At 40.7% G+C, this 25857-nt stretch overlaps 1 protein-coding gene across 3 annotated transcripts in view; it reads right to left on the bottom strand.

Annotated features, from left to right (window-relative positions):
- Nucleotides 1-20298, bottom strand: part of cadm2b (cell adhesion molecule 2b) — a 141381-nt gene extending 121083 nt beyond the window's left edge. The window contains exon 1 of one of the 3 annotated variants that reach the window (XM_047594933.1): nucleotides 19829-20298. In XM_047594933.1, the coding sequence (XP_047450889.1) occupies nucleotides 19829-19889 (61 nt within the window). In that variant the 5' untranslated portion in view covers nucleotides 19890-20298. The remainder of the gene's footprint in view (nucleotides 1-19828) is intronic. The other 2 variants (XM_047594930.1, XM_047594932.1) reach the window with 2 other exon arrangements.
- Nucleotides 20299-25857: the final 5559 nt, after the last annotated feature.

Raw genomic sequence — 25857 nt, 5'->3', positions numbered from 1 at the left:
GCGTATGCAGACACTAACACAGACAATAAACACTGACCCTAATGCAGACTCTAACCCTGACCCTAATGCCAGACGTGCATCTTCCTAGAAATGTGACAACCAACCAACAAAGTGAAACCACCGTAGCGTGAAGTAGAGTTTTATCAGCTCCAGTTTTGTGTGAGAATACTTTAGTTTCTGACTATTTTGTGATCCACTTATTGTGAGTTGGCTTTAATTTGTGATCAGCTTCCATTGTCGAAGGCTTGCTTTGAATTTTGTCTTTTCTAAATAAATTCCTTGTTTTTGGTTTTTTTTTTTTTGGCATTCAGTTCGCCCCTCCTTCTTTTGGGTGGTTCTTTTTCGTTTTGTTACTGCCCTCATCCCCTGGACTCTATCTGGGGACACAACAGCAACACTGAGCGCAAGAGCTGCGATTGGTTCGCCTGCTCGTAGCACGTTTCTACTTTAGCATTCACGGCTGCAATAAAGACGGAACACGCTGAGGAGATTCGGAGATTCAAACATTTGTAAATTTCGACTGACTTGATGAGTGCGCGAGTATAAATGTCTCACACCGGCGTAGACTGCGTACGTAAGTTGAGGCTTCTATGGAGCTGTGTAGGGCTCACATCCATCCAATGCATGAGAGAAAATCACTTGTGCAATGTGACGCTGCCATTAATTGCAATCTGCATGTAAGGAGTGGCAGTGAGCTCAGCTAGATGAGCAAGGGTGTAGTCTAAAGGTCTTTTCATTCTCTCAGTGGACAGGTAGTAACGATTAAATGATTTGGTCCAAAAAGCACATTTGCCCAGTCTTGAACATGATGAGGAAATCACGCCCCTTGACCTTCAAGGGATGAACATTCTGTACATATCTCATTTATGGTGATACTTAACCTTTCTTCATTAAAATCCCCACATCTAGCTTTGACGTACATTTTTCTCTGAGCTTGAGCGAAAACCCCAAGCAACAAGCACCCCACTATAATCTGCTGTGAATGCAGGCCAATTACGTAACAGCTGAACACAAACAGGCCTATAAGGCTGCTACTGTGCAGCTTTTCACACAGAGTAAGTCTGAGCACGGCGTTCTTAAAGACCCTGGTTTTAGGAATAATGTAACAATTGCAGAAACTTCAGCTTTCATTTCCACTATCACACAGGTTGGTACACCAAGATAATGACTGATATTCAGGGCTAGTATGTTCAGGGTTACTTACCTAACTGTGAGAATGCTCCCCAGACAAAACAATAAGAAAATCATTTGCCCTAAAGCACCATGTGGGAGGCGAATAAGTCTAAGTATGAATAGAAAGAACTTCTTAAAAAATTAACAAAAGTCATTAGCCCTCGCAGAGATTTTGTTTTCAGGGTCAGTCTTGTATTGCGTGAAGATATGAGACAAGATTTACTCCAACGTCAGCTTTCACATTTCTGCAAATGTGCAATTCGTAGGTGAATGCATCACTGTAGATGTAGGTATATATATATATATTTTTTTTTTTTAATTGTGGGACACTTCCAGGTATATCAGTTTAGCTTTTAAGCTCACTTGCCAAGAGAATGTGAAAAGAATGTGCGAAATAAACCATTCTCGCCACCGTCCTTAAATAATTTGATAATGTAACATGAAGGAGAATTCTAATGCCCCACAATGCACACGTCTACTCATCCTAAGAGCGTAGGAGCTATTCAGTATACTGCAAGGGCAACCTTTAAGTATAGATTACATACTGTGCTTACATTACTGCCATGTGTTCTGTATATAATTAAAAAAAAACAAAAATGCAAACAAAGCTCTTGAATAACAGCGAACAAAAGACTGCCGTAAGCCTCTTTACGGTGCTACAGTATGTACACACAACAGAGGAGATGAAAGCAGCACATTTTGCAGCTCTTACGGGGGTGGTATTTGATCCAGACAGGGGAAATAAGTGTAAATTAAAGGATAATATAATGAAGGGAGAAAAAAAATCACGTCACAAAAAAATTGCTTTGGGGGATGAATGCGATGCCAAAAGCTGATTCATTAGGAGTCTAAAATGTTTTACTTGAATGTTTCCTGTTTGAGAGGAGAGCAGTTTTTTTTTTTGCTTTTCTTCACTGTTTAAGAAACACATCACAGCCTACGTGCGAATGACTAAGCCTCCAAAAGGATGGCAGATTGTTCGGAGCACAAAGCCCTTCTTTAAACATCCAAAAAGTATATCGGGAAGAAACAAAAAAATACACCAACGGAGCATCTGTCATTTAAAGTGAATTAATAACTTTGTTCATTCAGAAGTAGCAATCACAAGCAACTCATGCCAAATAAGAGGGTTGGATATCGTTGTGGAAGTGAGTTATAATGACAAGCGAGGGGTAATTGTGCATGATTTGGGGGGGTTCTCTGCGCATCACATCCGCCCCCCACTACATTTCCAAAGACAGGATCTGGAAGTGCTGATTAATACTATATATAAAACAAATTGTATTGATAGGAAACGAAAAGGTTGACTGCTCCCCTCTAAATTTATGTGATCAATCTAGTGTTGCATCATTATGTACGACCCAGCGCCCAGCAGACCTACCGCTGCTACATTTACCTCAGTGTGGTGTATAAATTTAGAGATCATAGTGTACACGCAAGAAATAATTTACATGAATTACACTGACTTCAGTATACAGATACTGTCTATTAGCAAAAAAAAACAAAAAAACAAAAAACGAGTTGCCGTGACTTATATGCATTCTGTTTGTGGTTTCATGTCATCCGTGGTGTTTTCAGGTAGCCCACGTCTTTTGTTTTCAAGGTGTAAGCAATGATTAAGCAATCTATCAAAGTCTCCTCCGCCGTGACTTTCATCGATGTTATAACGCTATACAGGGGAGTGACCTTTGAAGATCCGCTGCAGCTCTGTGTTTTTTGATATATTCCGCTCTCGAGTACTTCATTCGGTACATTCAAACTTCGCTTAAAAGGTTAAAAGGTTCACTTAAAAGGCAGTTTATTACCAGTTATCATGTTAGGAGTAATGTATTCAGTTACTGAAATACTCAAAGTTGCTCCACACATATTCAACCTCAACAACCTATTTATTAAAATAATTAATGGTTCATAAAGGTACAGAAAAAAAAAGAACAGTGCAGTGAAATATCTAACCCAAACAACAGTATGTTGGTTCCATCTTAAATGTACCCGTGACTGTTCTCTGTTCTTTTGAGAGATGTTTTCTTTTTTTTTTTTTTTTTTGAATGCTTGAAGTATCGAGCCAATTATTTGAATAGATTCCAAGAGATGTGCTCTTTGACTTCATAACAGCATACTGCAAGTGCTGTTGCCATGGTTTCTGTTAATTCACAGCAATAATGCATCGACTTATTTCCCTCTTAAAGCAAAGAAATTGAGGGCTTTTAATAATTTGCAAAGGCCAAATTATGAATGCCACGCAGCACACCCTCTGATACTTGACACCACGGGTCAAAATTGGTTACTTTTTATGAAATAAATGTAATGTGCCCCCATGAAATGTCGCATCATTACCGGGCATATCAAACAGCAGGGTCCTCTGCTTACAGGAGGATCAGGTCAGTGTCATGCTGTTGTGATGTTGTGTGAAGACATCTGCTCTGGGAAATGTTTCCCATTATTGTCTGTACTGTATTATAATGCACTTAATGACAGAAATAACATGAAATTATACAGAACTGCAAATTAGCCGCTTCCTAAAATCACCCTGTGTTCTCCTCCTGTGCAGCCTGTTTGTGCTGGGGAACAGTTTTAACATCCGTTCATATTGAATTATGCACTGCACCAATTTAGACTCACCAATGTAGTGCAAGCTGACACTTGCTTAATATGCACAACATGTAAAAAGCATTTTATGCATTTGACCATTTCTGCGTTTTTTATTTCTATTTCTACAATTTATTTTTATCTACGCTTGTCAAGAAAAACTGCAACGCGATGCAAAAAGACATTCCTTATCAGCTTGAGGGAATGTGACTGACAATCACTGTGAAAAAGACCAGACTGATCACTATCAGTAGTAGTAGATTTTAAACTTCCACGACCCTCAGCAACGCAAAGGCAGCTGATCAAATGTGTATCAACTCTGCATCGTTTTCTGTGCTAAGGCTGGTCTAAAAGAGAAGGAATGACAGTATCAGTGGTACGACTGAATGTGAAAATCCCCACTGGAGCCTGTCAATCTGGGATAAATTTGACAAAGACTTTGTGGAGCTAAGAATATCTTGAAACCCTATATTTCCTATTACTGCTCCTGTGCCACCATTGGCAAAAGTGTAAGTAATTCAGGATCAGCCCAGTGCAGTGTTCGACAAGAATATCTTAAAATATCCCGATGCCTTTGCACAGATTGTTTTGAGAAAAGTAGAGCAGAGAGAAAGGTTTTTAAGTCAGACATGATTCCAAGTGTCATCAGTTTTACTAACACAGAGCACATTGTTATCTGTTATCTGCTTTATCTGATAAAGCTCAGTTTTCATTGACTTCTTCTAGTTACATTAAAGATATCCTAAAGATATATCCCTTCAAAGCTTGTAAACTGTGATGTTTTTTGAGGGGCGTGGCTTAACTGGAGGCCAAACATCTCAAACACTGTAGCGGAGGTTAGCACATTTCGATGGACTGTTTTGACAAGAATGGACGAGGAAACACATGTTTTACAGAATTTACTAATATACTCACTCCCTGAGACCGTGAGTGTTATTTTAAAAAGTTGACTCTGATGAGACTACATTCACCGACCCCTACACTCATTCACTGGACAGACGATATGACCAAAGGGGGACACAGCGGAGATGAAGTCTGGTCTTTGCCTTTATCAAAATATTATTTAAGGTATTACAAGAAGTAAGTCTAACCACTGTGGAGGGTAACGTAGTAAATGCAACTTCTGCTTGGACAACCCCAAAGCATGAAACTAATGTTGCGTTACCTTGCGGTTAGCATTAGCATGTATCACAACACAACAGCTACACAACATTTTTTCAGGTTGACTCCAGGTGGCCTCAATCTATAGATGTCATATGGTTATTTTTATCCTTATGTGGTCGTAAAAACTTTATTTTTGAGTATAATGTCTGTTTTTTCATATAAAAAATAGAATAGCAAGATTGTGTTTATATCCAACATATTAAGAAAAAGCTTAAACACTTCCATAAAATCTCTCTCCCTCTCACACACACACACATTGAACAGGAGCCAGGACATCCTTAAGTTCCAGCAACTCTTCTGACACATTGTCAACAACAAACTATTATTCTAAAAGGAAGAGACTTTATCCGCCCCCAGAAAAGAAGTTCACTGAGTCTTCTGGGAATGCTCTGGGTTCTGCAAAAAGGGGCAGATTTTGTGATGGCAAGGATGACGAAACAACTTACCACATCAACCAATCCGTGTAGTCAAGTCCCCACAGCCCATTTAGAACAAGTTCATCTGCGCCAACATAGCTATTCTTGACACTGAGGCAGTGTCCCACAAACTTTTATGAGACCCTGGTGGGTTTTTTTTGTTGTTCTTGTTGTTTGTTTGTATTTTCCAGCCTCTGCAGTTTCCGCACATGAATACCAAACAAAATGCTTCTGAGACGTGGCAGCAAATGAATCTAAATTATAGTAAACCGTTGACTTCCAATTTAACTTTGCTAGTTAACCCTTATAAAGTTAAGCTAGATCATGTTATGTCTTTTGGGCTCTTTTCCTCTGGGTTTTGACCAACTTTCTTTAACCTCCTGAGACCTGAGCTTGTGTTTGGTATGCATTTTTAAGGACCTTAGGACCTAAGAATGATAAAAACTAAGCAAAGACTAAGCGTCTTTGAACATGAACTAGTTTTTGGAAGAAATTATGTCCTTGTGTGTGGACACTAAGATTATTTAATATAATATTATTAATATAAATATTATATCAATATAATAATAAAGTCACCAATATGTAATAAAATAGAAAAAAAATCTGATGTCTGAGCATTGCTGTGCAAAAGCAGAATTGCAAATAATGAAGTTCTCAATTTCTCAATTTAGTACTTGCTAATTAGCAAAGTTATAGCTTGTTACTATTAATAGAATATGCGTGTCACATTAAACTAGAAAAGTTAACAAGCATGAGCAAACAAGTTTCAACTTTAAAACCGAGGTGTTGCACCTTGTCCAATTTTGTCATATGATGTTTTAACACCAACCAGTATCTAGATATAAGGATAAAATTTTAAATGAAGCAGAATAAGAAGCTGCCACAAACCTAAAACTTAACGTCCCCATATGAGGATGCAGGGTCTCAGGAGGTTAAATAATCGGAGCACAAACATCGGGGTATAAAAAAGTGGCGGTAACGTAATTTATTTTGTGGACACCACAAATAGCTTTTCGTGATACACCAGTTGGCGGCTTTGGGGATGAGATAGAAGGAGAGATGCTTTTGGGAGCAATAGGAAAAACACAATGCAAGCACAACGTTGTTTGAAACGTGCAAAAATATTTTATGAGACCATAAAATATGGTCATAGTATTAACATTGTGTGGGAAACACTGCAGAAGAGGAGAGGGGTCTGTTAATATAAAGTGGAAATAAGCGCAGAATGCACTGCTTAAGAAATAAATCTGACAATCAAGTTTAAAAGATGACATAATTCTTGCCTGGGAAACAGGGTCTGGACCAGATCCTGCAAGAATGGTGATGAGATGTGAGCATCTAGCGCACATGTTCTGATCCCGTGTTAAAATCAGCTGAAAATAAGGTCAGACAGAGTTTAGCTGTGGCGCAGTTGCATCTAGTTTGCATTACGTTCGCCTGAGCACAAGGTTACATCAATAATGTAAGATCCAGAGGGCTCACACATGAATAGATCACACACACACACACACACACACACACACACACACACACACACACACACACACACACACACATATGTATTTTTATATATACATATATATATAGACATAAAACAGGCACTGCAGATGTTCAGACATGTGCCTCTTCCCCTGTCTGTCTGGCTGTCTGGCTGCCTACCTCAGGGCTCACTGAACTGGATAAATAATACAAATTCAAATGGATGTTTTCGTCTTATACATCACATAGACAAATCATATTAGAATTTGAATTTTGTATAGACTGTGGAGCTGAAACCTTTATCAAATGTATGTTCTTGTTTAGCTCTGTTAATACTGATAATTTTTTTAACAGTATTTCAGCATAATTACCATTTATTATCATTATTGAATGTAACACTAAATACATTTTGTTGAAGTGGCACCATAGAATTGACTTCATATTATAACCTTCAGATTCTTTATTAGCAATCCACAGTTGAGTCATATGAATTCATTTATATATATATACATATATATATATATATATATAATCTCCTCGCTTTAGAAATCCTGAATGGTTGGTGGAGATCAATTTGTTGTTTCAAAAGCAATCCTATAATTTTCCCAAAAAGCATCTTTCACAGGGCTCAGTGACCCGTGAGTAGGCCAGAACCGCTCCTTAGCTACCAAATTTGGGGCTTTAGAAACCACATTTTCTGTAAATTATCTGCTAATCTGTTGTTGGGAAATAGAAATTCAACAGTATCTGTTGCACAGTGACCCTAAATTTGGCCCTAACAAGGCACAATTTTCCATGACTGCGGGCTCAGTTAGCGCATCAGATCATATCCTCTTTCTCCAGTTGAAACTATCATTCAAAAAGCCTCCACAAAACACAGCTTTCATGAACCTTTTTTTTTTTTTTTTTTTGCTACACAAAAGCCTCCTACAAGTATGCGTCCATTTGAAAAGTGACTGTCGGCAGCTTTCCACTGAGAGTCCATATGGTCCCTATATTTATGAGGCGATGAGGACTGCTCCCGGGGTTCAGAGTGGTCATTATCTAGGGGATGCTACAGCTCCAGTAGTTGAGGTCACCAGGAACACGCCGGATGTTCTCACACTCCAACAGAATTGGATGAAACTAAATGTATAATCATCTCTGAGTCCATGAAAGTCAGGGTCTGTCCGGGCTGGCCATTATAAGAGCTTATTGTATGATCTGTCCTGGCTTTATATCCTGCTATTTCAGCAGTACAATACAATACAATTTTTTTTTTCTGTGGTATTTTCTAACAGAGCGCAGCTGACTATGGTTGCTCGGGTTCATACTCCCAGAAGGTGTCTCCAATTCTTACTGATACCACTATTTCTTTAAAAAAAATAGTGGTAAAAATCCCATTTTATCTATAATAAACCTTTTATTTTTTAGTTGAGTGCATAATTTATGCAGATACAATGCTAGTTTGTACAGTCAATCGACAATAATGCTCCAATAAAGGGAATTTTGTATTTGATGCCTTTACCCTTTGACTTCCACACTAACAAATACGATTAAATATCACACTATGTTAATAGCGCGCACTGCAAACTGAGTATTTTGACACATCATTATTAAAATGTTGACACGATTGTACAGATTGATACAATATTAATACTGAAGCTGTACACATTGTCTACTTCTATTACTACAAAATGTGGTTACAATGCCAGTCAAAGGGTTAATGTTTTAAAACCCAGATTTGGGAATTAACATGCAAATTAACATTTGTTTGACCAGCAATGGTTAGAAAATGGGTACAAAATGAGAAATTAAGCACTACTACAAAAAAGATCAACTTTGTGGTTACAATGCCAGTCAAAGGGTTAATCAGCAGGGGGACATTTTAGAATTGAATGGAAAAATAATAATAATCGAGCATGTGCCTTCACACGTAGAACTGTAACTGCAACATTAGCTGGACTAGTGCGTCCTGTAACAACACGTCCTACAACTTGGATTTGACTTAAATTTCTGCCAACAATAGCTTTAAATGTATGATTGCAACAGCAGTGATCTGTGAATGTTTTGAAAGGATAATGACCCTGCTTCAGCTACGTACACTGGGAGTTGTTTGATTTAGATATTCAGACTCGAGGTCAGCCACCCCGTCTTAAATTAAAGACTCATTGACGATAATTGCCTGTTCAACAATTATACGGCAAAGCCCCCCCATGATCAAATTTAATCAATGTGTGTACTTAAAGCCAGGCATTTGTATAAACATCAACGCTCACTCCCAGAGAGAGAATGTGCAATTAATCGTTGTTATTTGGAGTGAACTGCAAAAAAAATTGATCCAATATTCACGTTCTTTTATTTAAGTGCACATAGTAGAATCAGTGTATTATTATGTATAAACCACCACACGGGGGAATAAGCTCCAGAGATGTCAGCTGTTGCATCTGATAAATTATATTTTATTCTTCTAAAACATTACAGGTTTGATAGAAATATATTTTTTTAACAAGCTTAAATCGATGGTTGATGATTAGCGAAGCATTTTTCTGAATCTCCCTCCTGCAGGATAATTTACCTTGTACGTTTTTCGCTTATACTTTTTTAAAATATATATATTAATAGGTTTTTACCTATATTTTATTTGTATTTATTTATTTATTTTTTATTATTTTCACCTATTTTTCTTTTCACTTGTGGTTCGCAAGAGAGTTTTGTATGTGCAACTGAGCTTCTGTGATCAAAGAATTTCCCTTGTGGGTAAATAAATCCTGTCTCATTTTAAATTGGCCTTGTTGTTTTATACCATAAACTCAGATGTATTTATTTTATGGTTTATTGGTGTTCATATTCAGGCAAAACGTAATAACACAGAATCACTCAAAGGCTGGAACACTTTGTACATATATTTTTAATGCTGATACAGTGTTCTCTAATGATCATATGAGAGAAACTTCTCCAGGAAAATTCAAATTCTGCTGCAGGGAACTTTGAAAAAAAAAAAAAAAAAAAGAGGAATCATTGGAGATACTGTAAATACGAGCCCTTCTGAGGCTTGTGTAGTCAATTAGGAACTTGCTTTCTCTGGTTTTCGATGGAAACAGTAAATACTTTTCTTACATCTAAGCAGCTTTTTATTTCACTCACTGGACAGTGTTATTACCCCCTCCATCCCCGCAGGTCCATGAATCTGTGAGTCTTGTGCCTCATATAATATGACTTGTTAATGTGTCTCCTCTATCCCCTCTGTGTAGCTGCTCATATGAAGCTTATGGATTCATTGTTATTGTCTTTTTGGCTCCCCTGACGACTCAGACTGTGTCAAAAGTTAGTCTTTGCACGTAATGAAAAGTTTCAGAGTTGTTATTTCACTTGCATACCTGAAGACTAAGAGACACAGTTCGTGCCTGTCAAAGTAAACTAGAATAATGATGCTTTGGAATTCAGAATAAACTCCTCCAAACATGCCCGGTGTGAACACACCCACGGAGTGTCCTACTCGTGCAGCAGTCATGAACATATTTTTGTCATTTATCATCTGCAAAGAAAAAAACTATTTCAGAAGTATCTCTGTGAAACGCCCATGTGAGACGTTATGCCAAACGCAATGGTTTAACCTTTATTTTTAAAACTGCAGTCCCCGCTTTTGCTTTTCCCCCAGCCATGGCAGGAGAAGGAAACGGTAGATCTATCTTACACAATGACACTTCTCTCCGCTTTTTTACCGTTTGTGTGCCTTCCTGCTTCACACCTTCCCTTCCTTTCCCCTTCCTGCTCTCAGCTTAGCAGATTTAAGTTTTTTTTTTCCTTTTTTCTCCAAGCAAAGTATGCTCTCTGGCTCCGAGCGCTGGCATCTCTTGCATCGGTATGCAGCTCCCGTTCACACTGCTGATCCCTCTTTATGAGGACATGAGTTTCAGTGCTTTTATCCCCCACCTTCACTTGCAAATATGCCTGCATTCAGTATCTACACTCCAGCTTTAGAGACCTGTGGGAAGCCTTTAAAGAGGAAGTCAATAAAACTGTATGAACATGCATGAGCTTAAGTCTGTGCTTTTTGTGTCTCTGCTCTCAAGTTAGGTTTTGGTTCTTGGTATCTCATTTAGGCAGGAAAATTATTTTCGATTTGTTACATTTAACGAGAAGCATTTTTATTATTATTATTATTATTATTATTATTTGTGCTTTCCAATAGTGCAGGGCCCTTAAACGTTTTTTCAGGCTAAGGACCCGCAAGCGGCCTAGTGCTACTTATAAATATACATTATTATTTAGAATTTTGAATCCAATTTAAAGGTATCCCTTATCCCTTTACTAAAATATGTCGGATTTGTGTTAATGTGTATTTCAAGAAATTTAAATTTGCGGGGAGAAATAAAAAAATATATAAACAATGTCTAATCAACCAAAGATTTTGCAATCCCCCTGCAGTACCGCTGCAGACCCCTAGGGGTTGTGGACCCTTGTTGAAGACCTATGCAATAGTGTGTTTACATCAGCAAACACATGAGCAGTGATGTTAATTTGTTTAAATTCGCTCAACACATTTAGGCTAAAACAAGCTATTGTTAGGCCTTGTGCACTGGTTCTTGATATATGTGCAACTTTATACATATTGCAATCCGTCTGATATGTGCTGTACAGCATTGTATGGATGTGTTTATGAAGCACAGACTTAAGTGAAATATTGTCTAACAGCAATAAATAATTATTTTTTGAAACTCACAAACTTTTCTTCATAAATATGCTGCTTGCATGTCTCTGAAATTTAGAGACATAAAATTCTGGAGAGGACTGCACCTGTAAATTGCCTTGCAACATGAACGGTATTGTCGGTCAGTGTCTGATAGCCTCCGTGATGGACAGGTGACCTGCCAGGTGCACCTGCCTGTACTCTGCAAAGCGACGGCTTGGCTAGTCTGGAGTCTGCTCGTGACCCTGAGAGGGATTCAGTGAGCCGAGAATATGAATGGTTTTCATTTTGCCCCGACAAATGGCTACAAGGCAGTCTCACAAGTCAACAGTGTGTTTTAAGCAGGTTTTCATAGTTCTTATTCATTTCCTGGGTCTTTAATTTTGTTTTGTGCTCAAACCATATCGAATCGTAAAGCCATAAGCATTACCCCGGAATAAATATTTGCAATGATTTGATGCTTACAAGTCTATAAAGCGCATTACTTATTCCTGAAAGCTATCAAATTTCCAAAGATAGTGCAACAGAGTCTCCTTTATCCGGTGTTCAGACATCCAGCCTGACTGCTCGACTGAGGCGCCTTTATGAGCGCAGCAACCCAGTGACGCACAATTATATTGACTGTGTGAAACTGATAGACTTTTGGTGTGAATGTGTAAAAATAGAGACATTCAACCTCCCCTCCTGAATGCGCATACACTTACTATTGTTTTGGTATTCAAATGTGTTTTTGGAGATGTGCGCTATGTTGTAAAGAAAACAATTATTTCCCAAGACGTATGGGAAAACCTTACAACAAACAACGTAATATCATCCCACAAAATAAATTCCATCCACATTTATCACTTTCACAGACACCTAGCTCAGAATATTTTTACTACATTTTTGCTACTCACTGCAAACTTATGTTCCTTAATATTAAGACTTTAAACAAACAAAACCATAGAACATGGGTCTTCAACAGGGGGTCCGTGACCCCTAAGGGGTCGGCGGAGGTACTGCAGGGGGGGTGTTTATGGCAGTTGCAGGGCCACCCTACTGTTGCATATAGTTGAAATTAAAAAAATAATATTTGAATCCGTGTATTATTTAAATAGCTTAATATTGAATGAAAAATGATAATAATTAGATATATTTATAAGCACTATAGGCCGAGATTAACACATATAGTAGGTAGGGCGACCTTGGCCTGAAAAAAGGGCCCAGTCATATAAAGTAAAACTTGTGTGAGCTCAACACGCACGTCAGTTGCAATATCTGATTGAAATGTAAACGCCAAATAAAGGCTCCACCGATCTAACGTATTGTCCGCATTGTTTGTGCACTTGAAAATGATCCGGACATAACTCAAAACAAGCACGGTCACTCCTGATCAGGTCGCCAGGTGTTGGGTTGCAGTGTGGTACCTCAGACAGTCAATCATTCTTGTTGGAAGCCGCCCAAACATTCTAAGCGGAGGCAGAAAGAGATATCTATTATAGCAACACATAAGGAAGCTACTTTTTTTTTTTAGCAGAAGGAGGCTGCCTTCTGCTTCTGTTTTAAGAACCCCCCCCCCAAAAAAAAATCTGGTTATAGGAACTTGCAAACACTTTCACACAACATCCATGATTGAAAAACAGCACTAAACGTGATTATATGCCCGTTGGTTCATGGGATGGTATACGGCGGTCATTCCTGAACCAAAAAAAAAACATTAACTTTGTTCATAGAGATTGTGGCAGAAGGAAAAAAAAAAGAGAGAGAGACCATCACACAGGGTAAATGAGATTCACAGGCTCATCCACAGTCGGGCACAAAGCCCACTTCAACTGAGATGAGGGCCAAGAGAGATTGGTAAAGGTCAACACCGCAAATGGGCATAAAATGAAGTATAGGCTTCATTTCAGGCACAATGCCATAATTTAGGGAATGCATAAACTTCTCGCAGAACAGACACCTACAACCCTTTCAACAGCGCGGTGGAATCTCATTCATCAAAAATTCTATATTTTTTCTTTCCATTCCCCACAGATTTTGTTCAAATAATGTCTGGATCTTATTTATTTATTCAGCTCCTGGGTTAAAGTGCCTGGAAACTTACAAAAGGATAAACTATAGAGGAGTAGGAGGCTCATTTGTGATCTGTATGTTAATTACCTTTTGCCATTTAGCTGTGAACTGCATTACGTTTGCACCGCAGCAATGTTGAAAATACCAAAACACATTAACTTTTAGTAAGAGGAAAAGATTTAGGACCTGGACTGGTTTAAAAGAAATATGATTCGACAACTACAGCTAGGCACAATAACCTGCATTACACAAGTCAAACAGCAGTTTTTTTTTCCTACGAACTATCCCAACTACGAAAGGAGCTGAAGTTTTAAACCTCTCTCCTGCGATATGCGAAAACAAGATCTCAGACGCTCTAGTTCTCAGCTTCGGCAGCAGGCGGTTATTGTCCGGGCGTATTGACGCGGCTGTCTGGGATCATAGCCGCACATGTAAAATTCGGTTTTATGTGCGAATACAGGTGTCTCTTCTTCAGGAGCAAGAGATTGATGCCAGCGCCGCTTTAACCACTTTTCGGCGTGACCGATGGTGGCATTAAACTTATCATGAGTATCTTGAGACGGGCTTCTTGGCAAGCAGAAAAAAAAAATCTCTTAACCTTTTTCGTTCAAATACGGGTCAAAATAATCTTTAATAGTGTAATTGCTCTTCCAGACCATCAGCGTCATTGCTAAGCTTATAGCCAGTCCGAGGGGGCATGGTGTGTAGAAGTGCTGTGACAAAGAGCATGGCAAAGGGAGGCTGACAGCACGCTGTATATAGTCGAGGCGGTGAGCAGCTAATCTTAAAGCCCCTTCCCCACTTGTCTGAGCACATTTGCCTCTGGCTTGAGGCTTATCCCTGCAGATGTATATCTGTCAACAGAAAGCAGTCAGGGCAGCGGCGGCTCTTTTGGAGCACATTTGTCCCCTTTACTGGATTATCATTTGCAGTGGTACACAGCACACACCAGAGCCAGCACTTGGCAGCTGGGAGACATTCTGCAGGGATAAGCTAACCCTCAGCGGCGGCGGACGGGTATCCTTGAATGTAAACCACCTTCCTCTACCATACCTTGCCTTCAACCCAGCCGGCTTATTCCTGCTGACTGATTATTCCAACCTGCAGGAGATGCGCCCATGCATACATCTCACAGGCTCCCGGTGTCTCGCGCTGTGTGACATTTTGGGGTTCACTTTCTTTGCTTTGGCCCAATATGTATTCATTTCAAGAGACTTTCAATAGACCTGGATCTGAGCTGAAACAGAACTCAATTCTCACAAAAACGAAATGAGAAGTGGCGCGCCGACTCCCGTCCTCGTTGTACAGTCAAAATGACAAATCAACTGTGCAGGCAGGGCACTTATTCACGTCTATGTCCACTGTTGGGGCATTGAAAGCTGCTGCTGGAACCGAGCATTCTCATAAATAAGTCCTCCTCACTGCATTGGATTAATGAGGTTTCTGCCCCAGACAACTACGGACCGCACAAGAAAAGCTAAGAGCCGCTTAGGTGTTTGATTTTATCCCGATCCTCCTGAAACTGTGCCGCGTCCGGTTATTATTTTTTATACGTAATGAATATTTTACATTGTCGTTATGGCTTCGCTCGTGGGAGTGTGCAAGGTGCGAGTCTCTGCCATATGCATGCTGAGAAAAAACAAACATTTATTGAGTTTATTTCGGTGTGTGTTGGACTTCCCATCTGGGCGAGTGCCAATGTAAACATGAAAATAAATCCTAAGTGTTTTATAATATGCAAATCTTCACTGATGTGCATGCATGCTTTGTGCATAATGCTTATTCGTAGGAGCCTGGAGTTTCAGTACATCTGTGGTGTAAATGTTGCCTTTCTACACTACATTACAATTGTACCGTGTGTAAATGTAATTAAGAAATCATGGCAAAGCAACTACAGATAATTAAAATAATGTTTCAGATACATTGTTGCACAATAGATGGGAAACATTTAAGAACCTGAATATAAAGCTGTGTTTATTGATCTGGTGGGATATAGACATATTATGAGACATCCAAATATCTAACCTGTAATGTGAACTTCTTGTTATATTGTTAGCAAATGAGAAACATTTAATATTTAAAAAGGGAATTTAACAATCAGAACCGGATGGGTCTTCTCTTACACCAATATGTGAAGAAAATATCAAACACTCTACATAACAGTTTTGCATATTTAATGACTCCCAAATCTGGGAAGACACTTTTCATTTACATTATTCATCCTCCACCTCTGCGTCTCTTCTTGTCAGTAGTTTTGATGTCTGCAGTTCTGATACCAGATTAAATGCTCGGGGGAGAAAAAAAAAGGAAAAAAAAAGAGAAAAGCGCCACTTTCATTTATTCTGCGCTTTGCCCTCATTACTGCCCCCACGCATTACGGTCAAACACACACCAACGCTCAAATGTCACCTGCAGGCTGTACTTGCCAAAATGTCTGACAAGATAAGGAATGATGAAAAGCTCCATGCTCAAACAAAAGAAAAGTTCCCTCGGTGGTATGGGAGCTTTTTGGGCTCGGTAAGAAGCAAAGTGATGAAACACTTGAGAAGAAGGAATGTCAGACCGAACCAGAGAAGCTGCGGCCCGACAAAGAAACGCACGGATCATAAAACTTACATCTGTGACACAAGCGGCCCACAGGTCCGCAAAGAGACTAAGTATAGCTGCACCACGTGGCTCATTAGCATAACAAGGCTGGCTGCCATCTTAACTGATAACTGTCCCTGACACGTCGGTCTCCTGTCTTCATTAGCTGCTTTTGGTGAAATACGTCGCAAAGGTTTAGTAAAACGGCAACACCTGTCAAAGAGTCAAAAGTTCTCCCCGAGGCCTCACCACCTCCCACTCAGAGCGGAAGCACATGGCAGGTCAGACAATAAAGAGACCGGAGAGGCTGCGCATTAACATATTCCCGCCATAGATAGAGACCGTCAGGGCATTTAAGCAAAACACTAATAGTGTAGTAGTGGTTCTAAGAGGGATGAGTCTGCACGAAATGACTCTCAGCATTCCAGAGCGCGAACGGAGCTGCTGAGGCTAAAGTCTTGTCGACAAAATCACTGCAGTGTGTGATGCGCTGCACTGCAATTTAACTGTCGATTAGGCTGTGATCGCACGGAAGATACTGCACCTTATTACCTACGCTGTGTTTTCAGTCCCATTTGTTTGTTTGGCTGTTGCAAAAGCGTGATATCTCAAACACTGTGCAAAGAGAAATTTGGTGAAAGGTTAAGCCCGGTGTAGAGTCAGGTCCCAGCGCACGCACGCTTTATTTCTTCCCTATCTTGCAAATTACTTTTCGGAGGACAAGGAATTCTTCCACAAACTACTCCCATAACTACTACTACTACTACTAATTAGCCACTACTCTTTGTTTAATTCAAAGGCGCCTGCACGAGAATCTAATAAATGCTCACCTCTGTGTATGTTGCAGTTGATCCTCTTCCCAAAGCAGATTAAACATTTCTGACCATTTTCATTTCATACGGAATTTGGACAGACTGTGCAGACTCTCAGGTGCTGTGTGTGCACTGGTCTTCCACCTCTGCGGATTTCTTTCATTGTTTAACTTCTCACGTCTGTACAAAGTAAGCGCTTTAACTTTAGACTGGCCTAGGCACTTTATGTGTCTGAACTTAAGCTTCTAAGCATAAATATTTAAAGTAGTCCTCATGGGCACTATCTTAGCATAGCTCATGGACAAGGAGATAAAACTCCCCGTGCCTAATTTTCTCTTTCTTGTTATGAACCTAAATCTGTTGCAAAGTGGGCTAGCTTTGAACTGTTAGCGCTAATGTATAGCTAATGGTCTTAATAGCTTTAGTCCAAGACAGTGCTATTATACGCTAGTCTTTACATCTTTGGGGCTCTTATTGTTAACGTTGAAACATTGAGGCAGACGAAAAAGACTGTAATGATAGAAGCTTTCTCATACTGCCAGTTATTAGAACAGCAGGACAAGTACATAGCTGAGCAAATCCATGTCCACTGTAACCGCTCATAGCCACTCTTGCAGTTATTACACATTCCAACTCTGGCATCAGACTCAAATTTTAAAGCCAAGATTTGCATGTGACATTTAAACATAAACATGTATGTTTAATATTCATGAGATGGAGCATCCAGGCTGCCCCCATACTGTACTGATGGCTTTCCATATAGCTCATTAACTACAATTCACATGCAATTACTTCCAACTTTTTTTTTATTTTTTATTTAGCATACCATATGGTTTTAGATTGAGTCCCCACTTTCCGAGCAGCCAACTGTTCCCAACCCATGCATTTCGGTGGAGCTTTTAAAATTATTCAGCAGTAACGTGAAGTGTGCTCCCCAAAGGAGGTCCAACGCACTCATTATTATGCTCTCCTGTAAAAATGCTCTGGAACAATGGATTGTTTAGAAGATTTCTCCTTTTGAGTGTGTTCAAAAAAAAAAAAAAGATCTACGGGCAACAACCCTTAAACAAGATGCTGCGAAATTCAGTTTCACGTCCTTGTAACATGATTGAATTTCACTGCGTGGTGTATAGATTCCCTTGCAACACTGCCTATGAATGCCTTCTGGAGGCCAATTTTCAAATCCTAGATAACAGAGTATCCTTGAATGCCCCATCGGAGGAAGGCTTCCACAATGGTTTGTTGGTTACAAGCTAGTTTCGTATCTGAAAGTTAACTTTCATACACCAACTTGAACTGGTGATACTTGCCGGATTTCAAGGGCGCCATGTATTGTCTGTTAAGAAGCGGTACACAGTATTAGAATATTCATAGTATTGTGTTTTGGAACTACTCAACATGCATAATCATGCGGGGTTTTATTTAACGTCGATCACAATCCTCTCCTGAGGGGTCAGGTCTGGAGTGGGATGGTGGGTGGTGTGGCTGGGTGCGCCATCAGAGGTTACAGGTACACACACAACGTGATGGCATCTCACGTTGGGCGGCTTGTTTAGATGGAGACAGCAAAAAAGGGAAAAATAACTAAATATTTTGCGATAAAATGAATCGGTCTCTTGGCATTCGTCGCCCTCACGGTGGCTTGCATGGGAGCACAGGCTGCGCGTTCTCTAAAACACATGATAGTCTGACACTTTGACTAAAAATATTTGACATGTGATGAGAGGTGATGCCACTGAAAGAATCTGGTACTGATAAACAGATTTTTTAACGATATAATGTTGAAATCACTTTACATTCCGTGCAACCCTCTGACAGTGAGATGCTCGATTCTCAAACCGATCAAACATCAGCTTTACGCTATGTGTCACTCATTATTATCATCACGACTACTGTGTACTGAATCAGCACTGAAGATGTCATCGGTGCTTTGGTTCGGTAGAAACCCCCGGTACCCCGGAACCTTCCGGTAGGTGTTATGCGCACTGGTCCCCTATAGGGCGGTGCCTGGCAAGGATGCTTAAGAGCGGGACAGTCTGTGGGGAGTTGGAGACTTGTTAAGGGAGACACCGATGCCTCGCGGCGGAGGGGCATCACGACCTTACCTGCGTCCCCAGCAGCTCAACTTTGAACCAGCGATTGCGTGGCTCGCACGGTCTGTGCCTAATCCATATCAGCAGCACTGGAGAATGCGCACACCCAAGCACTCACACACGCACACAGACACTATTCTTCTTCCTACACTTAACACAGTGCGCACACTGCTGGAGACAAAAAAAAGCTCAACTCAAACGCAGCGATGGCAAAACTGAATGTTCCCGATCACCTCTGCGTATCCACAGATTTTAAGTGATGTTCAGCATGACTTAAAACTCCCAAATAAACAGCATGACTCAAGCACGACCACTCAATGACACGGGGCTCGCAGCAAACAAGACGCACGCCAACAGCTAGGCTACTGTAACCTCTCCTGCCTCTCCGTGTCAGCTTCAGGGGACATAACCTGGCTGCCTGGATGGAGAGACCAGCGCTCGTCTCACTTGCATCCCGATTTTTTATTTAATCTGTTACAGAATATCAAAGGGAGGGCGACATCCAAGTTGTCTCCGACACCAAAAAAAAAACTTGTGCCGCCGCATTCTGCTTTCCATTGCGCTGCACAATTCAACTTCCAGGCATTCCAGCACACTCTGCCCTGACAGCCCGATAACGACAGTCCCGCAGCCCAAAAAACTGCTGCGCACACACGCACCATTTTAGACGGATTCCAACTCTGCGCATCGCACACTTGCCCTCACGTGCGACATGATCACACATGATCTTTAGGCTTCGCAGCCGCCACCTCCCCGCACACCACGCCCGTCCACACAGCAACATCCGATGCTCACCTTTAAAGACGCTTGCACAGAGGCTGTAAAGGATGAAGATCAAGTGCTGCTTGACAATCATATTCTTCTCTTTTCCTTCACAGTTTCACGTCAACACTCCACTCGCGTTTGACTCTGTCTCCTATTTTTCTCTGTCTGTATCTCGCCTCTTGTCAGGATGGACTTATCCAGGTGATCGGCGCAGTTTCTGACTGACCGGAGTTACATTGATGAACTCTGTGTTGTTGGTTGCTTTTTTTTTTTTTTTTTTCTCAGAGGAGTCCCTGTGTATTTTTCGTTGATCAGGGGCAGTGAACACTGTACTGAAGCAGGACGGCAGAGATGCTCGTCGGCAAAGTGCAGCTCCTGCCTCCCTTTATTGCCTTTCTCTTTGACTCGCTGCAGAGAGCAAGAGTCCCGCCCACGCTTTTTGACTAATGAAGACGCCTCACCAATGGAGAGCATATAGAAATAGTTGAGATTTCTGGTAAACTGTCAAGACAAATGCACCGTTTACCTCTTCCTCGCATCCACTTTTAAGAAGGGGGCATCAGTAATCCGTGATGGGCTCTTGCGATCGGGATAATTCCGCAGATGTCAGCGCACAACAGTACATTTCTGCGGGAATATGTCCCATCATAAAATATAATAAGATCATAGGGGGGCAATGCTGGGCACCACAGACCCTCTGCTCTACAGGGAAGACGTGATGATGATCCCCACTCCATCTTAACTGTCAGTGTGAGTCTTAATGGCAAGAGAGCAGAAATCACCATACCAGTGAATAATGTATTAAAGTATGCCCACAGCTAGCAGAGTTAATTTAACAATTTTAGACTGTTTTAAACAGCTGCCCCAGAGCCATAACAGCTTTATGAGCAAGCAAACAAGCCTGCGGTCAACACTAGATAACTCAAAATAACTTCCACTGCAAAACTGACACTAATCCCATCGAAAATTTCACACTCAATGTCTTTTCCTGGAAATGCAACGGAGAAGACAGCATATACGAACAAAAGGCAGGGCGTCCCAACTCGTGTGAAGAGGCTGTTGCTTTCCCAGAGGTTGTGACCTCATGTCTGGATGCGTGTCAGGAATTGCCGCACAGGCACGGGGGAGGTTAATGAGCTCTTGGACATCCCTCTTCCTTCAAAAGGTTCCTAAGAGTGGTGCAGAGAAACGAGTGTGACCATCCCTAAAGACTGAGGTGGATGGGGGTGGGGAGGGAGGGGGCACGGCAGCTCCAGCCAGGGATCGCTTTCTAAGCCGGTCGCGAGGATTTTACACATGGTTTAACATGCTGCAGGGCGAATTTGGTTCAATTTTGCACAGTGGCCCTTCCACGCCACTCCCACTTCAACTCAAATCGCTGACCTGGCCTCAACCGCCTGAGAAAACCTGTGGCGCTGCAAACATCGTCCAGGCTTTTTCGTCACTGGCTTTGCTCTCGGTAGGAATAAATGACACTCGCAAAGCTTGCAAACTCATTATCTACGCAAGCAATCACTTGAGTCACTAATTTTCATCGCCAAGCAAGAAATAAATGTAACATTTTTTTGGAATTGCCCTCAGCAGCTACGGCTTTTAATCAGAAGGCCTTGAACGGGAGCTGTTTTACGTAAGTGTACACGCTCGTTCGCTTTTGTATGCTGATGCTGCACTTTAGCCTTTTAACTTAGAACCAAGCGCATCTCTGATCCCCGCGGAACCATTGGTGCCTTTCTGAACTGTAAACCTTGAAGGACTGAGTGCTCTTGTGTGACATACATCCTCTATACAGCTCACTTATAATTCAGAGCAGAACCATACGAAGCCAATTACCATGAGGATGGTGGTAAAGAATCAATCCCATGCGTCCTGAAGGTCAATTCCTCGTCATTTCATTAGATCTTTGAGAGCAGAATTCTACTCATGCACCTTTTAAACAGCAAGAATTTATTGACCATGTGGGTTCAGCAGAAAAGCACGGAGCGCTGACACAGATTTTTAATGCAGAGGTGCATGTTCCCCTTTGCGTTTATCTCTGGGGTATTATATTGCGTACAGTACTGTCTGTCGTATCATTTAAAATGTCCAGTTGGATGTATTGCCAGATTTAACAAGGTCGCCGGCTGCATTTGAAATCATTCTGACCTCTTTTGACACAATAAGAATATCAATTTCAAGTTTCAAGAGCCGGCAAAGTCAACTCAGATAAATGTTTAAGCTGAGATGAATTGCATTTCTGTGTATTAACCGGTCACTCATTTGATCCCGCCCAATAACCGGAAAACAACTAAGGATGCACTAGTGGCAGCAGTCGTGTAGGCTGAAATAAACTGTCTTTTTGTCACTCAGTCAATAAATGCTGCACCACACTACAAAATATTTTAAATACAATTTCATAATCCAGTGTGTGACCCATGCTTTCTGTGCTTCACTGGGAAATAAGAGCTGCTCTCTCAAGCACTGTAAAGCCTGGACCTAAACAGTGTGCGAGCACGGGGGCTTTATGTTGCGTGTGCCATGTTTTTTTTTATCCATGCTGTGGGAGTAGTTTCTATCTGATGACTGGGGGAAATACAATTCCTCTGTATTATTACCTTATTGATGGGATGCTGTTTGAACAGCTAGGTAGGATAATGGGTTTCCTGTACCGGGCAAACAACATATGCAAGTCAGCAACCTCTTAATATGTCGTTGCATGTGGCAAAATTAGAACTAATCGCTCAAATATCTTTTTCCGAGGGCTCTGGGATTTTGGTGGTTTTGGCCATCCACGTGTCAGCTGCTTTGCTTAACAAGCCTTAAATTAGGTTAATGTTTTATCATAATTATTTTAGTCATTTATAATCAATATCCCACCATATTCTTCTCCTTCACTTCAAAAAGGCTTTTGAGCCTTCTGCATTAGTCATCTGGCAGTGGGTGCTGCAGTCTGTAAAAAAATAAAAAATAAAAAAACCTCTTTAAAATAACGGTTTCACCCTTAGCAAACATTTTATAATTGCAGATAAATGTTAGACATCTGTGATACTGCATAATGCCTTGGAAGATGCAATCCAGTCGTAAATAATGGATAAATATAAACCTTCAATTACTTCTCAATTACTCGCTTAGGAATTTCAAGAAACGCAAGAGGCACAAATGTTGCTAGGATAGCGACTGAGTTTAATTCCATTAGATGGTAGGCGGTTCTCTATTTTATTGCATTCCAGAGAACTGATTTTTGAGACGTTACATAACTGTGGCTCGAAATACCAAATACCTGCGATTTAATTTGGAGTTGGAACTCAACACCGCTGACCTGTGTGGATCATTTTCTGCAGAAAATTGACGGTACACTCAGTCCAGACCCCGGGTAGTCGAGATCGGGTCCAAAGACAAACTGTAAGTATATTATCATTTTGTAGAGCACATCTTTGACATGGGCTGACATGAAAGCACCTTTTTCCGTGTGTTACTCTTAAATGTTATCCAGGTATCAGGCCCCCGGACAACCACGTTCTACTTTCAAACTATTTAACCCAAGCTACCCTCTGCTGCTCGAGACTGGAGAAAGTATAACTGAAGAAAGTACAAGGCAAAAAACCTTGAGCAGTGTTTTAATACGTAATGAAGCTGAGATTTTTGGTAGAACGCACAAGAATATAAACATTTACATGTTAGTCCCTAAAAGAGATGAGTCATCTTAAAGGGGTGCATGGTAATTACTGTATCATTACTGCACAGCTCCAGGAGCGTACAGCTGTAATAACTGAATCGATACCGGCCTTTTGTCTTAACTTTATAAACCAAGGATCTTTTCAAGGGCACGCGCGGCGCCTCTGGGACCGGTACGGAGGCATATTCAAGCAGACGCTCTTCTCTCTGTCTCTCCATCCATGCCGATGCAAACAAAACCTAGTGCCCTATGCAGAGTGAAGTGCTTTGTGTTAGGGCTCACGTCCACGATAGCTCACGGCAGCTGGTGTTCTCACAGACCACTGCATGGAAAATGGGCTGATTTCAGGATTTAGCTGCCCGTAGTGGATTTCTCACTCAATGCTTATTGGGGCCAAAATCACTTTGCGCAAGATTAACACCGAGGTTCTGATCCCAGAGTCTCACTTTTGTTAACATGCTGGTCAGTGTTGTTATCCCTTACCGCCATTATCCCGCTCTGACAAAAGCGCCATCGTTAGCGTACAGCTGTGTAATATTTGCATCGGAGCTGAAGGGTCCAACACATCTGTTGTTATGATGATGTCTGGGAGAAAACGGCGCGTCCCTTCAAACGCCGTCGCGTTCGTTCAAAGGAGGTCAGCGATTAGCGGCGTAAATCTGAATGGTGCCAATACTACGATTAAATCTGTCAAAGAAATTGATGTATTACGTCTAAATACGTGGAAAGACCAAACAGCTCCGCCGGCCAGGAGGCAAAAGAAAACAGCTGGTGTTGATCAGCTTCTTTTATGATACGGCAAATGAGCAACAATGAAACCCAACTTTCAGGCTTCCTTAGCAGGCCTCACCAAAAAGTTGCGATATTCAGATAGCTGTGTTGTGCAGAGAATTATGATGCCAGTGTCTCATAGCTCATCAGCACTCCCGGCACCTCCTTTGCTTATCTTTGCATAACTACACATCCTGGTCATGTTTCCTTTCTCCTCCTGACCATCTGTTCCCTGCTGCCAATCTTCTGAATGTGCCAGTTTCTGCCTCTACATCCTCTCCCCACTGAGTAAATCTTGATATTGATATCATATTCTCCCTCTCCAGTTCTCTCTCTCTCTCTCTCTCTCTCTCTCAGTTTCTGTCATTGTTCTCTGTTCAAAACACACACACACACGCACACGCATACACACACACACACACACACACACACACACACACACACACACACACACACACACACACACACACAGTTTGACGAATGACAGACCTAAACAACAGTCTTGGTAGCATGGCTGCACGGGATACAGTCGAGGGTCTGTGTGTCATTTCTTGATTGTCTTGCATTTTACAAAGTTTTAGTCATAAATATGGAACAAATATTGTCGGGTGTCATTTTATATTATTACAATAAATTAGCATCTGCGGCAACGTATGAAATTGCTCGGCTTTCTATTATTTATATTCTATCTTATTTGTTATACAGCTGAGCAGTCTAATGCAGAGGAAAGAAGTGATGGCCCTTGCAGTAGTAATAAGTGTGCTGCTTGCTGTCAAGTGTTTTTTTTAATTTTTTTTCCAAAGTAAATTCCACCATAACTCAAAGCCCTCTTAATCATGTTTTGCATAACTAGGCTACCAGCAATTATCAAGTCCTGATGTGACAACATCCGTTAAGAGCAATTTTCTCTCTTTCCGAGTAAAATGTTCATCTTCAGCCTAATATATACGTGCAATGAAGACTGTATGCTGTCTAATTTAAAAATACACACTTATTTTCTCCTTCAGCACAGTACTGTACTTGTGCCTTGACAGGCCTCTACTCTTCCTCCTAGAGCTGGGGTCCAGTATATTACAAAGAACTCTGCTACTTGCCTCAGGCTTTTAAAGGAATGACTAATACACTCTTTGCAAACCATTGAAGGACTGCTGTAAAACATCTCAGCCTAAACAGAGTGATGCATGTGGGTGTAGTAATATACTGCAAATACACACTGAATGGAGGTCGGCTTTCTTTTTTTTTTCTTTTTCTTTTTTTTTAATCCCGCCGATCAGTAATGTTTGGACATCTTGTTATGGTGTGTGGAAAAGCTTTTCTTTAAGTTTGCTAAATACCAGCATCAGACATATCATAGTCACCACCAAGAGAAGCAAAAAAATAAAAATAAAAAATGAAAAAATAAAAATAAAAAAAATACTTTCATAAGTTTTGTTTTGGAGAAAAAGTGGAATTCCATCATTGCATTATGCATAGCCAATACATAATTCATAAATAAATGAAAATTTTATCAAGGAAACATGATGACTGAGGTACACGCAATTACAAGCTTTGCTCACATCAAAGTAAAATAAACTGAAATAAATAAGTGATGCTACGTAAGGAAACACATTCAGGCTAATAGACCCTTGTATAATGA

This window comes from Mugil cephalus, chromosome 9 (genome assembly GCF_022458985.1).
Source record: "Mugil cephalus isolate CIBA_MC_2020 chromosome 9, CIBA_Mcephalus_1.1, whole genome shotgun sequence".
Lineage (NCBI taxonomy): Eukaryota > Metazoa > Chordata > Actinopteri > Mugiliformes > Mugilidae > Mugil > Mugil cephalus.
This window is presented reverse-complemented; position numbering and strand designations above follow the sequence as displayed.